The sequence below is a fragment of the Glycine max genome, chromosome 2, assembly GCF_000004515.6.
Source record: "Glycine max cultivar Williams 82 chromosome 2, Glycine_max_v4.0, whole genome shotgun sequence".
NCBI classification, from domain to species: Eukaryota; Viridiplantae; Streptophyta; class Magnoliopsida; order Fabales; family Fabaceae; genus Glycine; species Glycine max.
Window position 1 is genome coordinate 11853088 of NC_016089.4, and position 16336 is coordinate 11869423.

Below are 16336 nucleotides of genomic sequence, written 5' to 3' on the forward strand. Positions count from 1 at the left end.
ATGCAGGTTATCATGGATTACAAGACAGTGTACTAGGGGTGGGAAAAAATAATGACTTATAACTGCAAGAATGAGATTGTTGTGTTGCCTTGTGGCCTTCGCGTTTAAGGCTAATTCATATATTATATATATACTGGTAAGAATGAAGATGGACTTCCCTATGGGGCTGCACTTCATGCATCATTGGCCACTAGTTATCTTACAAATTATCAACAGGACATAGCCAGGGTATGGTTTACAGTTTTAATAATTACAGGAGACTATGTAGTATGTACTTGACTATATTAGCTTGATATGTGACTGCACTAGTTTTAATAATTACAGTTTTAATGGCCAGGGCTGCACGTCATGCAATGCAAATGTCTTATTTCTTGCAACATCAACCTGATCTATGGCATTGTTTACAGTTTTAATAATTTGACTTGAACTAGAATAATAGTAGATTCTAGAAATGTATCTATTTTTTCATTTGATTTCCAGCAATGATTTGGACCTGTTGCTGACATGGCTTTCTTTTCAGTTGTTTATGTGCTATATTGGGTGTGACCCTTATGGTTTTGTTTGACTTTTAGAATTTTTGGATTAGTAGCATAAGCTTTTGGTATATCTGATAGAAGAATGTTCCTGAGAGTATCTGCCTCTTTCTACAGGTACAACTTGAAGAAGTTGACCTATGAGTACAGGAAGGCTAAGTTCATTTCACACATGGCGGCTCTCAACTCTGTTGCCGATAACGATGAAGATGATGAGTGAAAGTTCATTGCAGATGTCGTCTCATGGCTGCACAAATAGAAACTATCTTATTTGGTGTCTACATAATCATTTTCTTGAATGCTTAATTATCCAAATTTTTGAAGGAGAGCACATTTGCATTATGTTGAACCTGAAGGACCAGACCAGTAATTTTCCATGAATTTATATTTTAGAAATACAAAACAATGATTGTATTTCTGAATAAATCTGGTTTTAATGACCAGATTTGTTGTACAGGACTATAGACACTCAGCACACAAGAGTTTCCCTTCAAGAAATATTCTCCTATTTCTTATTTCTCCTGACATATACTTTCAAAGGCTTATTACCCTCCATCTATACTTTGTTGAAGCCGTGCTTTTTTTTAGCTTTCCCCTTAAAAGTGCTTTGATATATTAATATCAACAAAAAGATTAATTACATTGATTTGAAGCATGGTTTGATTTCTAAGATTAATTACATCTTATTCCTCATTCACTGCTTTGGTTGTTTGCAGTGTAGCAATTCTATGCAGTTTTCTCCTTCTTTTTCATCCTTAGGAGTCCGGATTTATAATTAGTGTTTGTAAAGGTAATAGCCACTTGTCTTTTTAATTTATTTCCTTTTATATTGTCTTTTTAATTTATTCTTCTAATGTGTTCTTTTCGTTTCAAATAGAGTAAAAAATCCATCATTGCATTAATGTTTTAACATAGATAAAGGTATATGTGGTGAAAAAGATTAACAATAAAGTGATATTAACGATTTTTGACTTGTAATCTTTTTTTTGTGAGACAGGAGTGGAGGAGGTGACTGCAGATAGCAAGGCAAGCAAAGTGGTAGTGAAAGGAAAGGCAGCAGACCCCATGAAGGTGTGTGAGAGACTACAAAAGAAAAGTGGCAAGAAAGTAGAGCTCATTTCACCTTTGCCTAAACCTCCAGAGGAGAACAAAGAAGAAGAGATAACCACAACAAGAGGAGAAAAAGGGGGAGGTAAATCATTCCCCCCATATTTGGCTTATTGTCTCCATTAATTTTCAGATTAGACATTGAATTCTCTTTTTGTTTCTGGTCTGTGTACAATTAATTCTTGTTGAGAGATTTTAATATTATATAATAATATTTATTAATTATTAGCAATATTGATAATATAAATTTTGATTATTAATTAACCTAAATTTTAATTGTTTGCAGGTTATTCAACATTTAACATCGGTGCTTACATCACCAACGATGTTAAAACACACAGATTATTCAACATTTAACATCGGTGCTTATGTCACCACTGATGTTAAAACACACATTTTTTTACATCATTGACGAATACAACACCGACTTAAAAGGTATAATTTCTACATCGGTGGTCAGGATAACACCGATGTAGAAAACATTGTACTTCTACAACGGTCGATTGAGGAACGATATCGAAACTTTTAACTTTCAACGACATCATATTCAAAAATGATTCAAAAACGATGTAAAATGTCATTTTCAACCAATGTAAAAACTGCGATTTCTAGTAGTGAATATATCTAACGGTAATTAATCATAATTTTATCAAACATAACCTAAAATATACTTAAGTGTTATCTATAAATTTTATCCACTATAAATAATTTTTATAAATGCTAGCTAAATATAAGGTCTGAATGTCATTAATACTTTGCAGGTATTTGTCACTCATATGAAGTTAGTTTTCTCTACCTTTCAAAAACAAGGATGGAAGCAGGGATGACCATGTCACCTAAACCTGCCCCAAAGTTGTGAAATCGAAAAATCTATCTCATACTAAGTAACTGTATAATAAAAATATTGTTGTAATTCCACAACTTAGACATGTTTGGGGACAAAGAGATTCTTCTCAAATCTTGTGTCTAGACGAACCCATCTTACTATATGAGTATTTATCTCATTCCATCAACTCTAGAGGAGAAAATTCAGAAGATGATGAACTCCTTCTAGTGGGGCTCAAGAAATAATCAAAGAAAAGAAATTATCTGACTTAGTTAGAAAAAATTGACCATGAAAAAGAAATTTGGTGGCCTAGGCTTTTGACATCATGGCTTTAACCTTGTCATGTTAGAGAAGCAAGGATGAAATCTCACAACAAATCTTGTTGTTGTAGTAACTAAGGTACTCAAATCTAAATACTTCCCTTAATGGTGATTTCTTGGATGCCCCTCTAGAGCATAATCCAAGTTTTACATAGCATAACATCCATGCTTCACAGACTTTGAATAAGGAAGGCATGAGAAGGAGGATTGAAAATGACGATTTAATTAATATTTGGACCCAAACTTGGATATTAATTCAGGTAAGTCTTACATTTCTTCTTCACCACCTTTGGGTCTCAAAAATTTGCATGTTAATTCAACTATTGATCATGAAAGAAATGGTTGAACGGATTTTTAATTATGTTGATGTGCGAGCAATTAAGTTTATTTCTTTGATGAACTCACAAGCTAATGATCTTCTTATTTGGAACCAAAGTGCAACTGGAAATTATACTGTGAGATCCACTTATCATCTCCTTATGAAAAAAATCATTTGTAACAATGCTCTTAAAGTGGAAGGAAATTAGTCTCACAAGCAATTAAGTCTATTCCTTTGATGAACTCACAAGCTAATGATCTTCTTATTTGGAACCAAAGAGCAACTGGAAATTATATTGTGAGATTCGCTTATCATCTCCTGTTGAAAAAAATCATTTGTAACAATGCTCTTAAAGTGGAAGGAAATTGGTCTCTTCTTTGGAAACTTCAAATCCCACCTAAGGTGAAGCAATTCCTATGGAACACTCTTAGAGGTTGCCTCCCAACAAGAACACATCTCCAGCAGAAAGGAGTCCAATTCACATGCCTTTGTGAATATTGCAAACTGACATTGAGAATGAATGACACGTTTTTTTTTTCAGGTTCACGGTATTTTGAGAGGTGGCAGGCTTATGGGACATCATCAATCTTCATATGCGAAGATCAGATTCTGCAGCTAACTTGATCTTCTCTTTGCTGGAAATCCTTCCAATGGAGACTAGAAACATATTTGCTATCACTCTTTTGTGCATTTGGAAAATGCGAAATGAGAGAGTTTGGGAATGGATGAGCACGCCTCCAGCAATATCCATTGTGCAATGTCTGCAATATCTTCATGAATGGTCAATTATTCGAAACCAAGCTGGAAACAACACGCAACATAATGTTCATCAACCCAAACATTGATTTCAATTGGAATAAACCACCACTTGGCTCGTTCAAAATAAATGTGGATGCAGCAATTTTAAAGAAGGAATCTTTGGTGCTGGAATGGTTCTCCGTGACGGAAAAGGATACTTTATGAAGGCTAAAAAAGTGACTGCACAAAGAAATCCAGACACAAAGGAGGCTAAGGCGTGAGCATTTTTTACAAGCAATTCAATGGAGCACTCATGGATCTTCTGCAAATCATATTTGAAGTGGATTATAAACCGATTGTTGATGGTTCATTTTCCAAATCAAAAGGAGTTTCAGAATTTTATATTGTGTTTGCTCATTGCCAATCCATTTTATGTAATTCACAAAACTCTAGGATGAAAATAGTAAAGAGACAAGCAAACCAGGTAATCGACTATCTAAATAGGGCTTCTAGATTTCAAGTTGGTCGTCATATTTATGATGGTATTACCATCTGTATTTACTCTATTGTTATAAATGAAATGAAATAAGTTTGTGATAGCAACACTGCTATGGCTGAAGTGTAGGATAAACAACATGGGCACCAGCTTCAAGATATTCCACCACTCACTCCACTAATTCTGTTATTGCCCCAAAATATCTTTCTGTTATAATAAACTTCATCTCATTCTGTTATTAGGATATTTTCCTTTTTTGTTATGACCATTTGGAATGCCATATATTATCTTTTGTTGAAATCATTGTAAATATGGCAGTAATGAAATAAGAAGGAAGAAGAATTATTAAGGTAACCATTAGTGTAATTTAGCATAGCTAGCTTTGTCCTCTGTTCGTAACAATTTGGTCTAACCTGTCGTCCATGGCTGCCTCTACCTGCCAGAACCCCTACCTTCAACCATACCCACTCACTCCAGCCACCAAGCCACCCTAGACCGCCTTGAAGAGGTTGTATACCACCTCACCCAGAACCTATCCACCATGACTACCCAAACTTTGGAGATGACCACCAAGACTCTAGAGATGACCGCCAAGGTTGACGTCATCCTTGACTGGCTATCCGCTCTCACACCCACTCCCTTTTATTCCAACTCATCCCCAACAGACGCACCACCACCTGTGAAGACCTTAACAATAGAGCCACAAAATACAGAAATTGACCTCCCGAGTCTTCGCTCCGCTTTCATCACCACCGTGGACATCAAGAAGCGCATCAGCCTCAGCCCCACAATGAAGTTATGCATGCTCGAGCATGCTGACTCCATCTCCCTCCATCGCCAACAAACCCATCTCTCTTCTCTTAGTCTCTCTCCCTCTTGCTCCTGCGACAGTCAAAGGAACGTTCATAGTCACGGTCTCTCACTCTGTCCCTGTCGGGCTCCTTCTTGCACCTACCGTTCTCGTCGTGGTTCGCGTCATCGACCCTCAACCTCTTGCTTTGTCCATCATCGACGACGACGTCTGCCGCCACACCCGCCACCACATCCACCACCACCACCGAAGCCACCACCTCCATCACCACCATGGCTGGCACAGGCTGAGTTTTGTCGGCACAAGTGTTACAGACGTCACGGTCATGGCCGTCAACATTGAAGCCAAACCATTTTAACAAAAGGGTAACCACTCAACGCAGAAGAATGTAAAAAAAAAAAAAACATAACAGTAGATTCCAATTGCAGTAGCCTTCATCAACTAGACCCAAACAGACCCACAAAAAAAGCAAGTTTACTCACACACTTTTTTTCTAAATCCACCCCCTGTTCAGCTTGTTTATATTGCCCAACCTTGAGGACAAGGTTAGTTTTTTTAGCAATGGGTAATGATAGCAACACTGCTATGGGCACCGGCTTCACAATATTCCACCACTCACTCCACTAACTTTGTTATTGCCCCAAAATATCTTTTTGTTATAACAAACTTCATCACTTTCTATTATTAGGATATTTTCCTTTTCTGCTATGGCCTTTTGGAATGTCATATATTATCTTTTGTTGAAATCATTATAAATATGACAGTAATGAAATAAGAAGGAAGCCTTTTGGAATGTCATATATTATCTTTTGTTGAAATCATTATAAATATGACAGTAATGAAATAAGAAGGAAGAAAAATTATGAAGGTAACCATTAGACATTAGTATAGTTTAACATAGCTAGCTTTGTCCTCTATTCGTAATAGTTTGTTTCCTCTCAAGAAAAAAAAAGAAAAGGAAGGCAGGCCAAACTTGATTATAATTTTGGACGAATATTCATTAACTAACTACCTTCAGAAATTTTATCATTATCTTTGGTAGGTCAAATAATAAACCAGCTCATATTTTGGCTTCTCTTAATCACATCTTTTCCTGATTGTATTTTTTTGATGGAATTGGGTTTTAGCGGAGGTTACGCAGTCCTAAAACTCATAACGCACGTATTTTCCTTAATAAAACAAAAAAAAAAAAAGTGCTCAATAAATATCAAGATGAGGACAGTAATATCAATTTAACTGTCCGTCCAAAAAATCCATTTTTATAAGAAATAAAATCCTTCACATATTCTAGTCCATTAACCTATTATCTGCTGTAAATTTTGGGAGAAAAGGAGGGGAGACTAATAGATACAGTTAAGATAAGAATACCAACAAATGAGCTATTATGAGGTAAAAGCACTTCAGTTAAAACACAAAATACCAACAACCAAATTTATCAGTTGTTAGCATTTAGTGACATGAAGTCATCCCAAACTTTTCCTTCAAACGAGAGATGAGCTTGAACTTCTCCTCAGCCTCAACCTGAGCACGAACGTCAGTTTTTGATGCACGGTCTGGATGAAACTTAAGCAACGCACGTTTATAGGCTGCATGCACCTGAAATGACCATCAACAGAAAAACATTAACATCAAACACAGAGCAAAGGGCTTTGGATAGATCAGAAAGAAAAATCCATTATAGACAAGACTTGAATTAAACTAAACCTTGAGACAAGACAGACATCTGATCAGAAGTCAGAACCACAATTAGCTGACAAATCCATTATAGATAACACTTAAAAATTAAACTAAACCTTGAGAAGGGACAGACATATGATGTTAAACAGGTTTCTTTAAAATGAAGCTTGAAATATATATAAATTTGCAGGTTGCCCCACACCCCTTCTTTCTCTCAGAGATGGTTTCTTTCTATTTAAAGAAAGATGGCCAGCAGGCATTGACTGGACTTTACAAAACCACCACCACAGATTCACTCCCCTTTCTTGAAAATCATTTTAAGAAAGGCTTGAATTTTTTTTCTTTAATGAACAATGATGCCAAAAACAGGCCATTAATTCAAAATATGAAAAGTTTAGGTGGGGAAGGGTCGTGATAATGGAATTTGACAAAAGGTTTTACAACAACAGTTTTAGGAGGGCTAGCTTAAATTTTAATAGCATCCAAAGCATCATTAAAGGTAAGAATTTTGAACAATTGTTGTCAGAGTTGTATTGGCTGACTAGTTTTCTTAATAGAAAATATTTAATAGCACCCGGGATCTCAAAATTTACTTGTTTGTATACACTTTTTAATTATTTAGTGAGATAGAGAATGATAACTTCTCTAAACTATTAAGTGAGATACAGAACAATATATTATTGAAAAACAATATAAAACACAACTTGCCTCATTTGGCAAAGGGATAAAGCTTCCTCCCACTTGTATTCCTAAGCCACGAAGCAGTGAGGGCATATCATGGCATCGCATCTCCAATTGATTAAGCCCCTTCTGTATTTCAACCCGCAATTGCTCCTTCAGGTTCATAACTTCTTCATCCTGAATTTGGCAAATTGAAAGAGAAATAATCAGTTACTACAAACTTTCCAAGATTGTATTATGTCCACACTGAGCATCAAAGGAGACATTCAAATGGCCAAACATAATTAGAAGGGAAAGGAAATTCTAAAAGGAAAAGTAAACCTAACAAGCAGTTACAATATAAATTAAAGACATAATTGCAACCTTCTTCTGTGTCTCTCTCACTTCTTCAATACGTTCTTTTTGCCTTCTTTGCATATCCAGTAAGCGCTTTTCAGCCTTTCTTCTTTTGCGTAATCTTTGTACTTCCTCTGCCTGTAAAAGACCAAGCAAGCACAATCTCAGTTTAAGGAAATACACAACTACATCATAATCATAATATGGTGCAACTAGGTGAGCAACATCCAAAATGTAGAAAGTGTTAGGGTGTAAGAATTAAATGCCATAAGGTAGACGAGACACAAGATTAATGATAAGTATTTAATTAAGTGCTTATTCAATAACCTCTTATCACATGATAACTTCTAATAAATTCAACCATGAAGTTTATTGAAATAAGCTAAAGAGGTCTCATTTTGATAAGCTTTGCCAAGAAACATATTGAAAGAAGTTAAAAAGAACTTATACTAGTCTAATATGAAACATGTTTCATTCCAAGTTAAAAATTAAATCATGACTTATATTATAATAATAATAATTGATCAGTCGCTTTCAAATGAAAAAAATATTAAAAAATAAAGGTTAAAAATATTTAAAAAATAAAAATAAAACATACCAAGTAATCCGGTGGATTGGATCGGATTGGATTTTCAAAAGTAAAATCCGAGATCAGATCCGAACTCATCAGATTTGCAGATTTTCCGGTTTGGATCAGTTTGGACTTTGGATTCACTGGGTTATTAGATTGATCCAGATCTGTGGCCACCCCTAATTGTTGGTGTTGTAGATAATTCATTTATATTACGATGCAGTTAGAAAAGCAAGTGTTTTACTGTAATGTTGTGTTTTAATGTAGACCACCCACATTATTTATAATATGGAAAAGGGAATCAGTATTGATTACAAGATCAATCAATTCCTGATTAATAGGAAATAGAATATCCTAATATTAAATACAATATCAAGAATAATATCAAAACATAATCTCGCACTCCCCCTCAAGTTGAAGCATATGTGTGATATGAACCAAGGTTGTTACAAATGTGGTCAACTCAATAGAAACCAAAGGGGGTTCAAGTCATGTGGTTGTGCCGGATAAACATGGTTCGGTGGGAGCCAACAAAGGTCCACAATGATGATGGAGATCAGTGTGACGCTCGTCAAGGCCTTGCGTGGGGTCGTGTGCAGCAGTGTTTTAAGTTGGCTGCGCATGTGGACAGTGTGGCAGTCTTCGGCGATGGCGACAGTTACTGTTCACCCCTGAAAACAAAGAAAAAATCCACCGAGGATGCCTTGAGGTGGAGGGAGAGAAGATAAGTGTGACGCTGACTGGAGATGCGTCACGCGTTGTTTGTGTGAACTTCAAGTGCTAGGGCCCTGAATGGGATCGCATGCGACGGTGTTTTAAGTTGGTTGCACACGTGGATGGTGTGACACTCATTGAAGATGGACGACAGTGGTCGAAGGTAAGCTCCAACGAAAAGGGATCAAAAAGTTTGTCAAACAAAGGCAGTCGCACGATATTGTTCAACACAAAAAGGGGCTGCACAAAAAAGAGAAAACAAAGGAAAACAGGGCTACAAAGGAACACCCCCCAAAACAGCATGGATCGTGCCCAAACTCCAGGGTTATGGTTGCACAAAAGGGGCGACCACTGTGTGCAAAGTGCGACCTGAATGGACGCCAGATGCACCACCACGTGCTGTTCAAGTGCGCTATTTGGCTTTCTGAAAAAGAGGCATGTAGGAGCGCATGACAATTCCAATGGTGACAAGCCAACAAGGTTTGTGTAGATCGGCGGACGGCGCACCAGAAGAGGTAGGTGACAGTCAAAGAGTCACCAGCGGCCGGCAACAATGGTTAGAGAAGGTGTCGGAAAGCGGGAAAAAGCTCCATCAGAAAGCAGAAACAGGTCGCCAGAAAAGAGGGTGAAGCAGAAAAGTCCACCTAGGACCTACAAAAGGTCCCCCCCCCAGTGGAGAACGACTTTCGCTATTCCTCTACCAAGAATAATCTGAGCTCTGATACCATATAACAGAAGGAATTTATTGTGTTGTGTATCAACGTAGACCACCCTCATGTTATTTATAATATGCAAAAGAGAATCATTATTGATTACAAGATCAATCAATTACTGATTAATAGGAAATAGAATATCCTAATAATAAATACAACATCAAGAATAATATCAAAACATAATCTTGCAATTAAAGCACAACTCTAGCACTTTTAAGGTTTCTTTGGCCCAACACTCAATTTGGGAAGATTAAGTGATTTGCTTTGTTAACATGAACACGTGGCCTTTTTAGTGGGGTTTCTTAAACAAAATTATAGATATGACAACTATTATGCAACTTTGCTCCACTTGTTTTTCTTTTTTCTTGGTTGTTTTCCGCTCAACTGTATTGTTTAGGACTTAGAGTTTGTTTGGATAAATTTCCCTAAAAGCACTTATACCAGAAGAAAACAAGGAAAAATGAAAAAAAGCTTCTCCATAAACTAAAATTAACTTATACGTAAGTTAAAAATCAAGTTTTGGAGAAGTTAATATAAAAGTTTCTACAAATTAGCTTATGCATAAGTTAATTTTAGCTTAAGGAGAAGCTTTTTTCATTTTTTTTTCTTAATTTCTTCTTCTTATATAATTGTTTTTGAAAAATTTTATCCAAACAAACCTAAGGAGACTTCCTTAATTTCACTTTGCAATTTTTTCTCTTTGTAGCACATGTTTGGTTCAGTTTATCTTGAGAAAATAATAACTTTTTTTGGCAGCTTTGTAAGAGAGCTTATGCAAAATAAGTGGTTATATACCTAAATAAACTCTTCCAAACATGCACTAAATCTGAAGTTCAAGCACGAACAAAAGCTTAAAATGTAAAGAAGATAGATCTCTCTAAACAATAAATTAGACATTTAAAGGGAATTGCCATTTACACAACCAATTGACCCCTCGTAAACTTGTGAGACCCCCCCCCCCCCCCCCAAAGGCACACATTTTGAAGAACCAAGAAATCTAAGGGCATAAATTGAAATAGATAGAATGGAAGAGTTTCCATTGAGCTAACTTGGGCTTATCTTATCATATAAGCACTTCAGCTGAAATTTGAAAAAGTGTTTGACTCAAATAGTGAAAGAGGCTTCGAAGTCATAACCCTTTTTAATTCTATATTCTCTTTTAAGCTTATTTATGAAGCTTATCTAAAGGTTGCATAACCAATTTTCCTTTCCTCAACTTGGGAGAACACTAAGCACTCACTTTTGAAGAGCCCAGACAACTAAGGGCATAAATTGAAACAAATAGATTGGAACAGTTTCCATTGAGCTAAGTTGGGCTATCTTATCATATAAGCACTTCAGCTGAAATTTGAAAAGTGATTGACTCAGATAGTGAAAGAGGCTTTGAAGTCATAACCCTTTTAATTCTATATGCTCTTTTTAGCTTATTTATGAAGTTTATCTGAAGGTTGCACAACCAATTTGCCCTTCCTCAACTTGTGAGAACACTAAGCACTCATGTTTGAAGGACCAATGCAACTAAGGGCATAAATTGCAGGGTCTTTTGGAAGAGCTCCCCACCAAGATTATTTGGCTTATCTAATCATATAAGCACCTAAGCTTAAAATTCAAACCATTTGATTAAATGAAAGTGACTTATGAGTTATGGATACTTGAACATAAATGCCTTTTAGCTTATTTGTGGAACTTATCAAAATTAGCTAAAAACACCTGATAAGAAGGTCATAAGTCATTTTCCTATGCTTGTCCTATCAAAATAAACTTATTGAATAAAGTGCTTATAACACTAGTACTATAGTCATAAGCTCTTATTCAATAACTGTATAAGCCTCTTACCCAAAAATGCACATAAAATATTTAATTAATGGGATATGTGTATCACCTGAATTTGCAATTGCCGCTGCCTAGATGCCCATTCCTCTTCCATTGCTTGTTTATATTCATCAGTCTCCTTAAGCTTTTCTCTTTCATTAATTATATCTTTCTCATTTGAAGCAGTAAGACCACAATCTTGATCATTTGAAGCAAGCCCATCACAATCAACTTGTCCTTCATCAACATAGGCACTTTCATAATTCAAATCAAATAAATTGCCATCTTTACTCTTCAGTGTAGATCCAGTATTGCTAAGCTGCCTTCTACATGCTTCTTGGCTCCTTGAAACACCAGTAACATCACTACAGAAATTGTAGTTATTATTATACTGGGTGCAGGGAGAGAAATCTTTGTTTCTTGTACTTTTTCCATGCTCAATATCAGAACTTTGATGCAATGATTGCATTTCCTCTGTGGATTCAAACAAAGAAGATTTAAAAGTCTCCCACTCAACTTTCTCATCAGAATCCTTGAAAGAATTTTTTGCCCCATTATTAAAACAAATCCCATCTACTTGACTATCACCCTTAACAGAAAAGGAAGATTGATTCTCCTTAACATATTCACCATTGGTGGGACCAGAATATGCGGTGCCTCTAGCATTCTCTTTGGTCATATTTTCCTCGTCAACATCAAGGTATACATTATTATTACAATGTAATCCAGAAGAACTGGCATGCTCATCATAACAAGATTGGTCATTAAACACACTGCGCTTTCTCTTAAGAGAAATCTTTTCCCACTGTTCACGATCCATGAGTTCACAATCAGAGCAATCACTCTCTGACTCACTGTCACCCCAATCGACACCATAGCGACATCCGCCAGTACCATTTGTAGAGCATGCTTTCCTACATTTTAGCTCATCAGATTCAGACTCCTTTCCACAAACACCACTATCATCAACAACATCTATGTGTACAGAATTCCGCAAGCCACTTGGGTCTGGAGGAGACCTTTTACTAGAGCAGGCATCGCTATCCAATTCCCCAACACCTCCAGCAACACCTCCGGGAAACTCCGCATCATCACTTTCCTCGTCATCGTCATCATCAATGCTAATAACACTCTGCGGCGTACATACCCTGTCTCTACTCGACGCACCAGATCCATGTGATTTAGACATGAACTCTTTGTAATCTATGATCACCACATCCACATCATCAACTTGATCATCTACATCAATAAACACGGTGTTTTTTAAATTCTCTGTCTTCCCAGAACACGGCCTGGGTTGAAAGTGCTCTCTTGAGACACGTTTTCCCATCATCTACCTATACCTGCACACCAAGCACCACAATTACACACAAATAATTATTCAGCAAAACATCACCATTCTCCAATCTCCAACATCATAAAATCAAAGTAAAGCAAACAAATATTTGGTCCAATCAAAATTCCACTGGAAAGAAATTAACGGTTTCATCACACGTTCATGTATTCCATACACTATCCGTTACCCTATCGACCATAACCTCCTATTCTAACAACCCGAGCAAAAACCCTAATTAAGCTAGAGTGAAAAAGTAGAATACGCATCGAATCGAACAAATTCGAGGGAATTGGGGAGAATAGAGAGTGAAACGAAACGGAACCCTACCTCCATAAAACAAGAGGGGAATGATCGAATCGAAACCGTAGAAAGCTCACGAGCAGAGAGAGAGATTGTGTAATTGCGATTTCAATTGTAAATTGGCGAATGAGCGAAGATAGAAAACCTAGAAATTATGCTGAAAACGAAAGGAGGGTGGGTCAACCCAGAACGCCAACACACGTTAGGTAATTTCAAATTTGGCTTTGGATTTTCCGAGCACGGTTTTCTATCTTTGTTTTTCTTCTTACCCGCACACTCACACACCCTTTTATATTTTATATTTTATATTTATAATAATAACAATTTTATTTATTGTTTATATTTATTATCTATTACTCAAATTAAGTAGCCGTTGCTACTAGGAAAATAGTAATAAACTGAAGATACGCCTCTATTTGGGTATTGTAAAAGGAAAGTAAATAAGTTTAATTAAATAGAGAGAAAAAATAGATTGCCTCTTTCCTTTTTTTATTTTCTTTTATCAAACTAAACATATCATACATGAATCAGTTGGTTTGGAAATATATAGACTTAATCTTGATATAAATATTTTTTTGAGGGATTTCTCAACCCAAAGTAAAAAATGAGTTAAACAACATCATCTTCAATAACCAATAAAGTTTTAATAATTATCTTATTTTGAATTTTATCATTAATGTAATATTACATTTAATGCATTACCTTAATTTATCTCTCATCATTTATGTGTAAAACTATTGGTTATAAGGGAGTGTAAATAGCAACTCCCCCGTTCGAACCCACTGTAAGTGATGCGTTACAATGCTTTACTTTACAAAAAGGAGTGTAAATTCCAGGATATTAGGAGGGGGAAAAATTTAGAAGGGGTGTAAATAGTAACTCCCCCGTTCTAATCCCACTATGGACAAATCTAGCAATGGGCCCAACCACTCAATACTGTTGCTGCTGACATGAGAAAAGATTTTTCATTTTGTATATAATAAAAAGGAAGCAAAGTTGTGGGATTTAGGAATATTTATTTAGTCATAATAACTTCTAATGCATCACTTGGGTCGAGAAGAAATAAACAGAGCTAATAGAGATATTGATGCTTATAATTGGTGGGGATTATATGTATATATATATATATATATATATATATATATATATATATATATATTCTCCAAAACTTTGGGTGCATCTCAATCTTAAATATGATTATACACATACATATTCATTCTTTTATCGTGGAAACTTTGATATCTAGATGAAGATGTAGCAACATGACAATCAACTAGTGTTGTTCTTTCACATTGAGCAATCTGATTTATCCGTGGATACAAGTTTATACCCTGAATAATATTTCATTTATATATATTATCATATAGAATAAATGACGTTTCGTCAGTTTTGAATGATACTGAATCTTTAATTTCTATTCTTTTAGCGACATTGTAAATGTAACAAGATTAAATTCACGTAACAGTTATAGGAAACAATAGAAACAATGGAATAATGACTCAGCTTTCACTCGTCGACAAGATCAAATGGCTATAATTCGCATAAAGGTAGCATGTTGATGAGGGAAAAGGCATCCAAAGCTTATGTGTTACAAATTTTTTTGTAGTCTTTTGGATGATTAACCAATTAAACCAGAGCGAATCATTAACATTAATAATGGAGATTTGAGACAATATGCTAGCATGGACCAGTCAAACACATAAAACACTAGTTCTGATTTAACAATGTTTAACTACGTACCATGATTTAATTACTCTATTACAGCAGAAATTCAGTAGTAGATACAAGCAATGTTGTGAATTTGTATAACCTGATTAATTAGTAAAAAGAAGAGTGGATCCAAAAACATTGGGGAAAATTCAAGCACTGCATAACTTTTATAGAAACCCCACGAACAATTTAGTGAATTTAATTTACAATAGGACTTGTGGTACATAAGTTTATAAGATCAAAAAACTAAATCGAGAAAACTATAGTACAGAACATGCAAATACAACATATCAATGTGATTTTGCAGTGTTTTCTTCTCTGATGGAGGTGGATTCAAGCACCACAAGAGGAGAAAGAAGAGGTATCGGATCTTTACTAGTGAAGAAGGAATTTAATGAAGATGAAGTTGAAGAGGAAGTTGAAGCAGCCCCCACTGAGTTCTGTGCTCCATTGCAAGCAGAGGATATTATCACAGTAGTAGTAGGCTTTATCTGAAGTGGACATGGAGCTCTCTTTTGTAGCCTACTCATCATGGACCCTCTGAATGCAAACTCATCTTTATGACTGTAAATCTGGAAACCAGGAAACTCAACTCCTGAGTCCATTTTTGGCTTCTCAGCTCTTCCTGTTTTTGGACCTCTTTTTGTACTTAGCTATAAGAAAGAGACCAATAATGAAGTAAAGTTGAAAATGGAAAGAGAGAGTCAAAGATAAACTAATGAAAGTTAGAATATTTCTAGTGAATTTAAGGTACATTGAATAATAATAAAATCCTATAATTGAGTGTGCAGATGAATCGATATTAGATTGTTCTAGCTTAAAGTTTTGAATTCAAACTCCGCAACCAATATTAAATATTTGAAGGGAAAATTTTATTACCTATAATAGTCTTATAAATTCAAGTAGGATTATCTTTGATAGGGATATTTTATAGTGAGGACAAAAAAAAAATAGAAGTTTATAATATTTTGAAAGAAAAAAAATCAGTTTAAGATTTTACAAAATATATAATTTCATTGTAAAAAAATCAAATTATTTAAACTTCTAAAAATTAGAATTGTGTCAATGTGTGTTTGTCTCACTTGTTTATTTAAAAGATAAAATAATAAAACTAATATCAATTTACTGTCTCTTTTATCTCTTATAATTTTTTAATTTATTTATTTATAAAAATAGTTTCATATTATGGGGGTAACATCTAATTTTTTGTGGGGGCAATTTTTATTCAAATATCTTCGTGAAAAAAAAATATATATCTTAGTGGTCGAAAACTCCTCACTATGTAAAGGAATAAGAGAATTTTCATAAGTTTAATTCAACTCTACAAAATCAATTT

At 35.2% G+C, this 16336-nt stretch overlaps 2 protein-coding genes across 2 annotated transcripts; both read right to left on the reverse strand.

Moving 5' to 3' along the window:
• Positions 1-6357: 6357 nt before the first annotated feature.
• LOC100778452 (OmpH and DnaJ domain-containing protein) lies at positions 6358-13540 on the reverse strand. The gene is made up of 5 exons (NM_001362703.1): positions 13318-13540; positions 11725-12997; positions 7872-7982; positions 7536-7685; positions 6358-6746 (listed from the first exon to the last, which is right to left on the reverse strand). The coding sequence occupies exons 2-5, from the start codon at positions 12985-12987 to the stop codon at positions 6600-6602; spliced, it is 1671 nt and encodes a 556-aa protein (NP_001349632.1). The 5' UTR covers positions 12988-12997; positions 13318-13540; the 3' UTR covers positions 6358-6599.
• Positions 13541-15290: 1750 nt separating this feature from the next.
• Positions 15291-15605, reverse strand: LOC102666246 (uncharacterized). Its single transcript, XM_006575781.1, has one exon. It carries the CDS (start codon positions 15603-15605, stop codon positions 15291-15293), a length of 315 nt encoding a protein of 104 aa, XP_006575844.1.
• Positions 15606-16336: the final 731 nt, after the last annotated feature.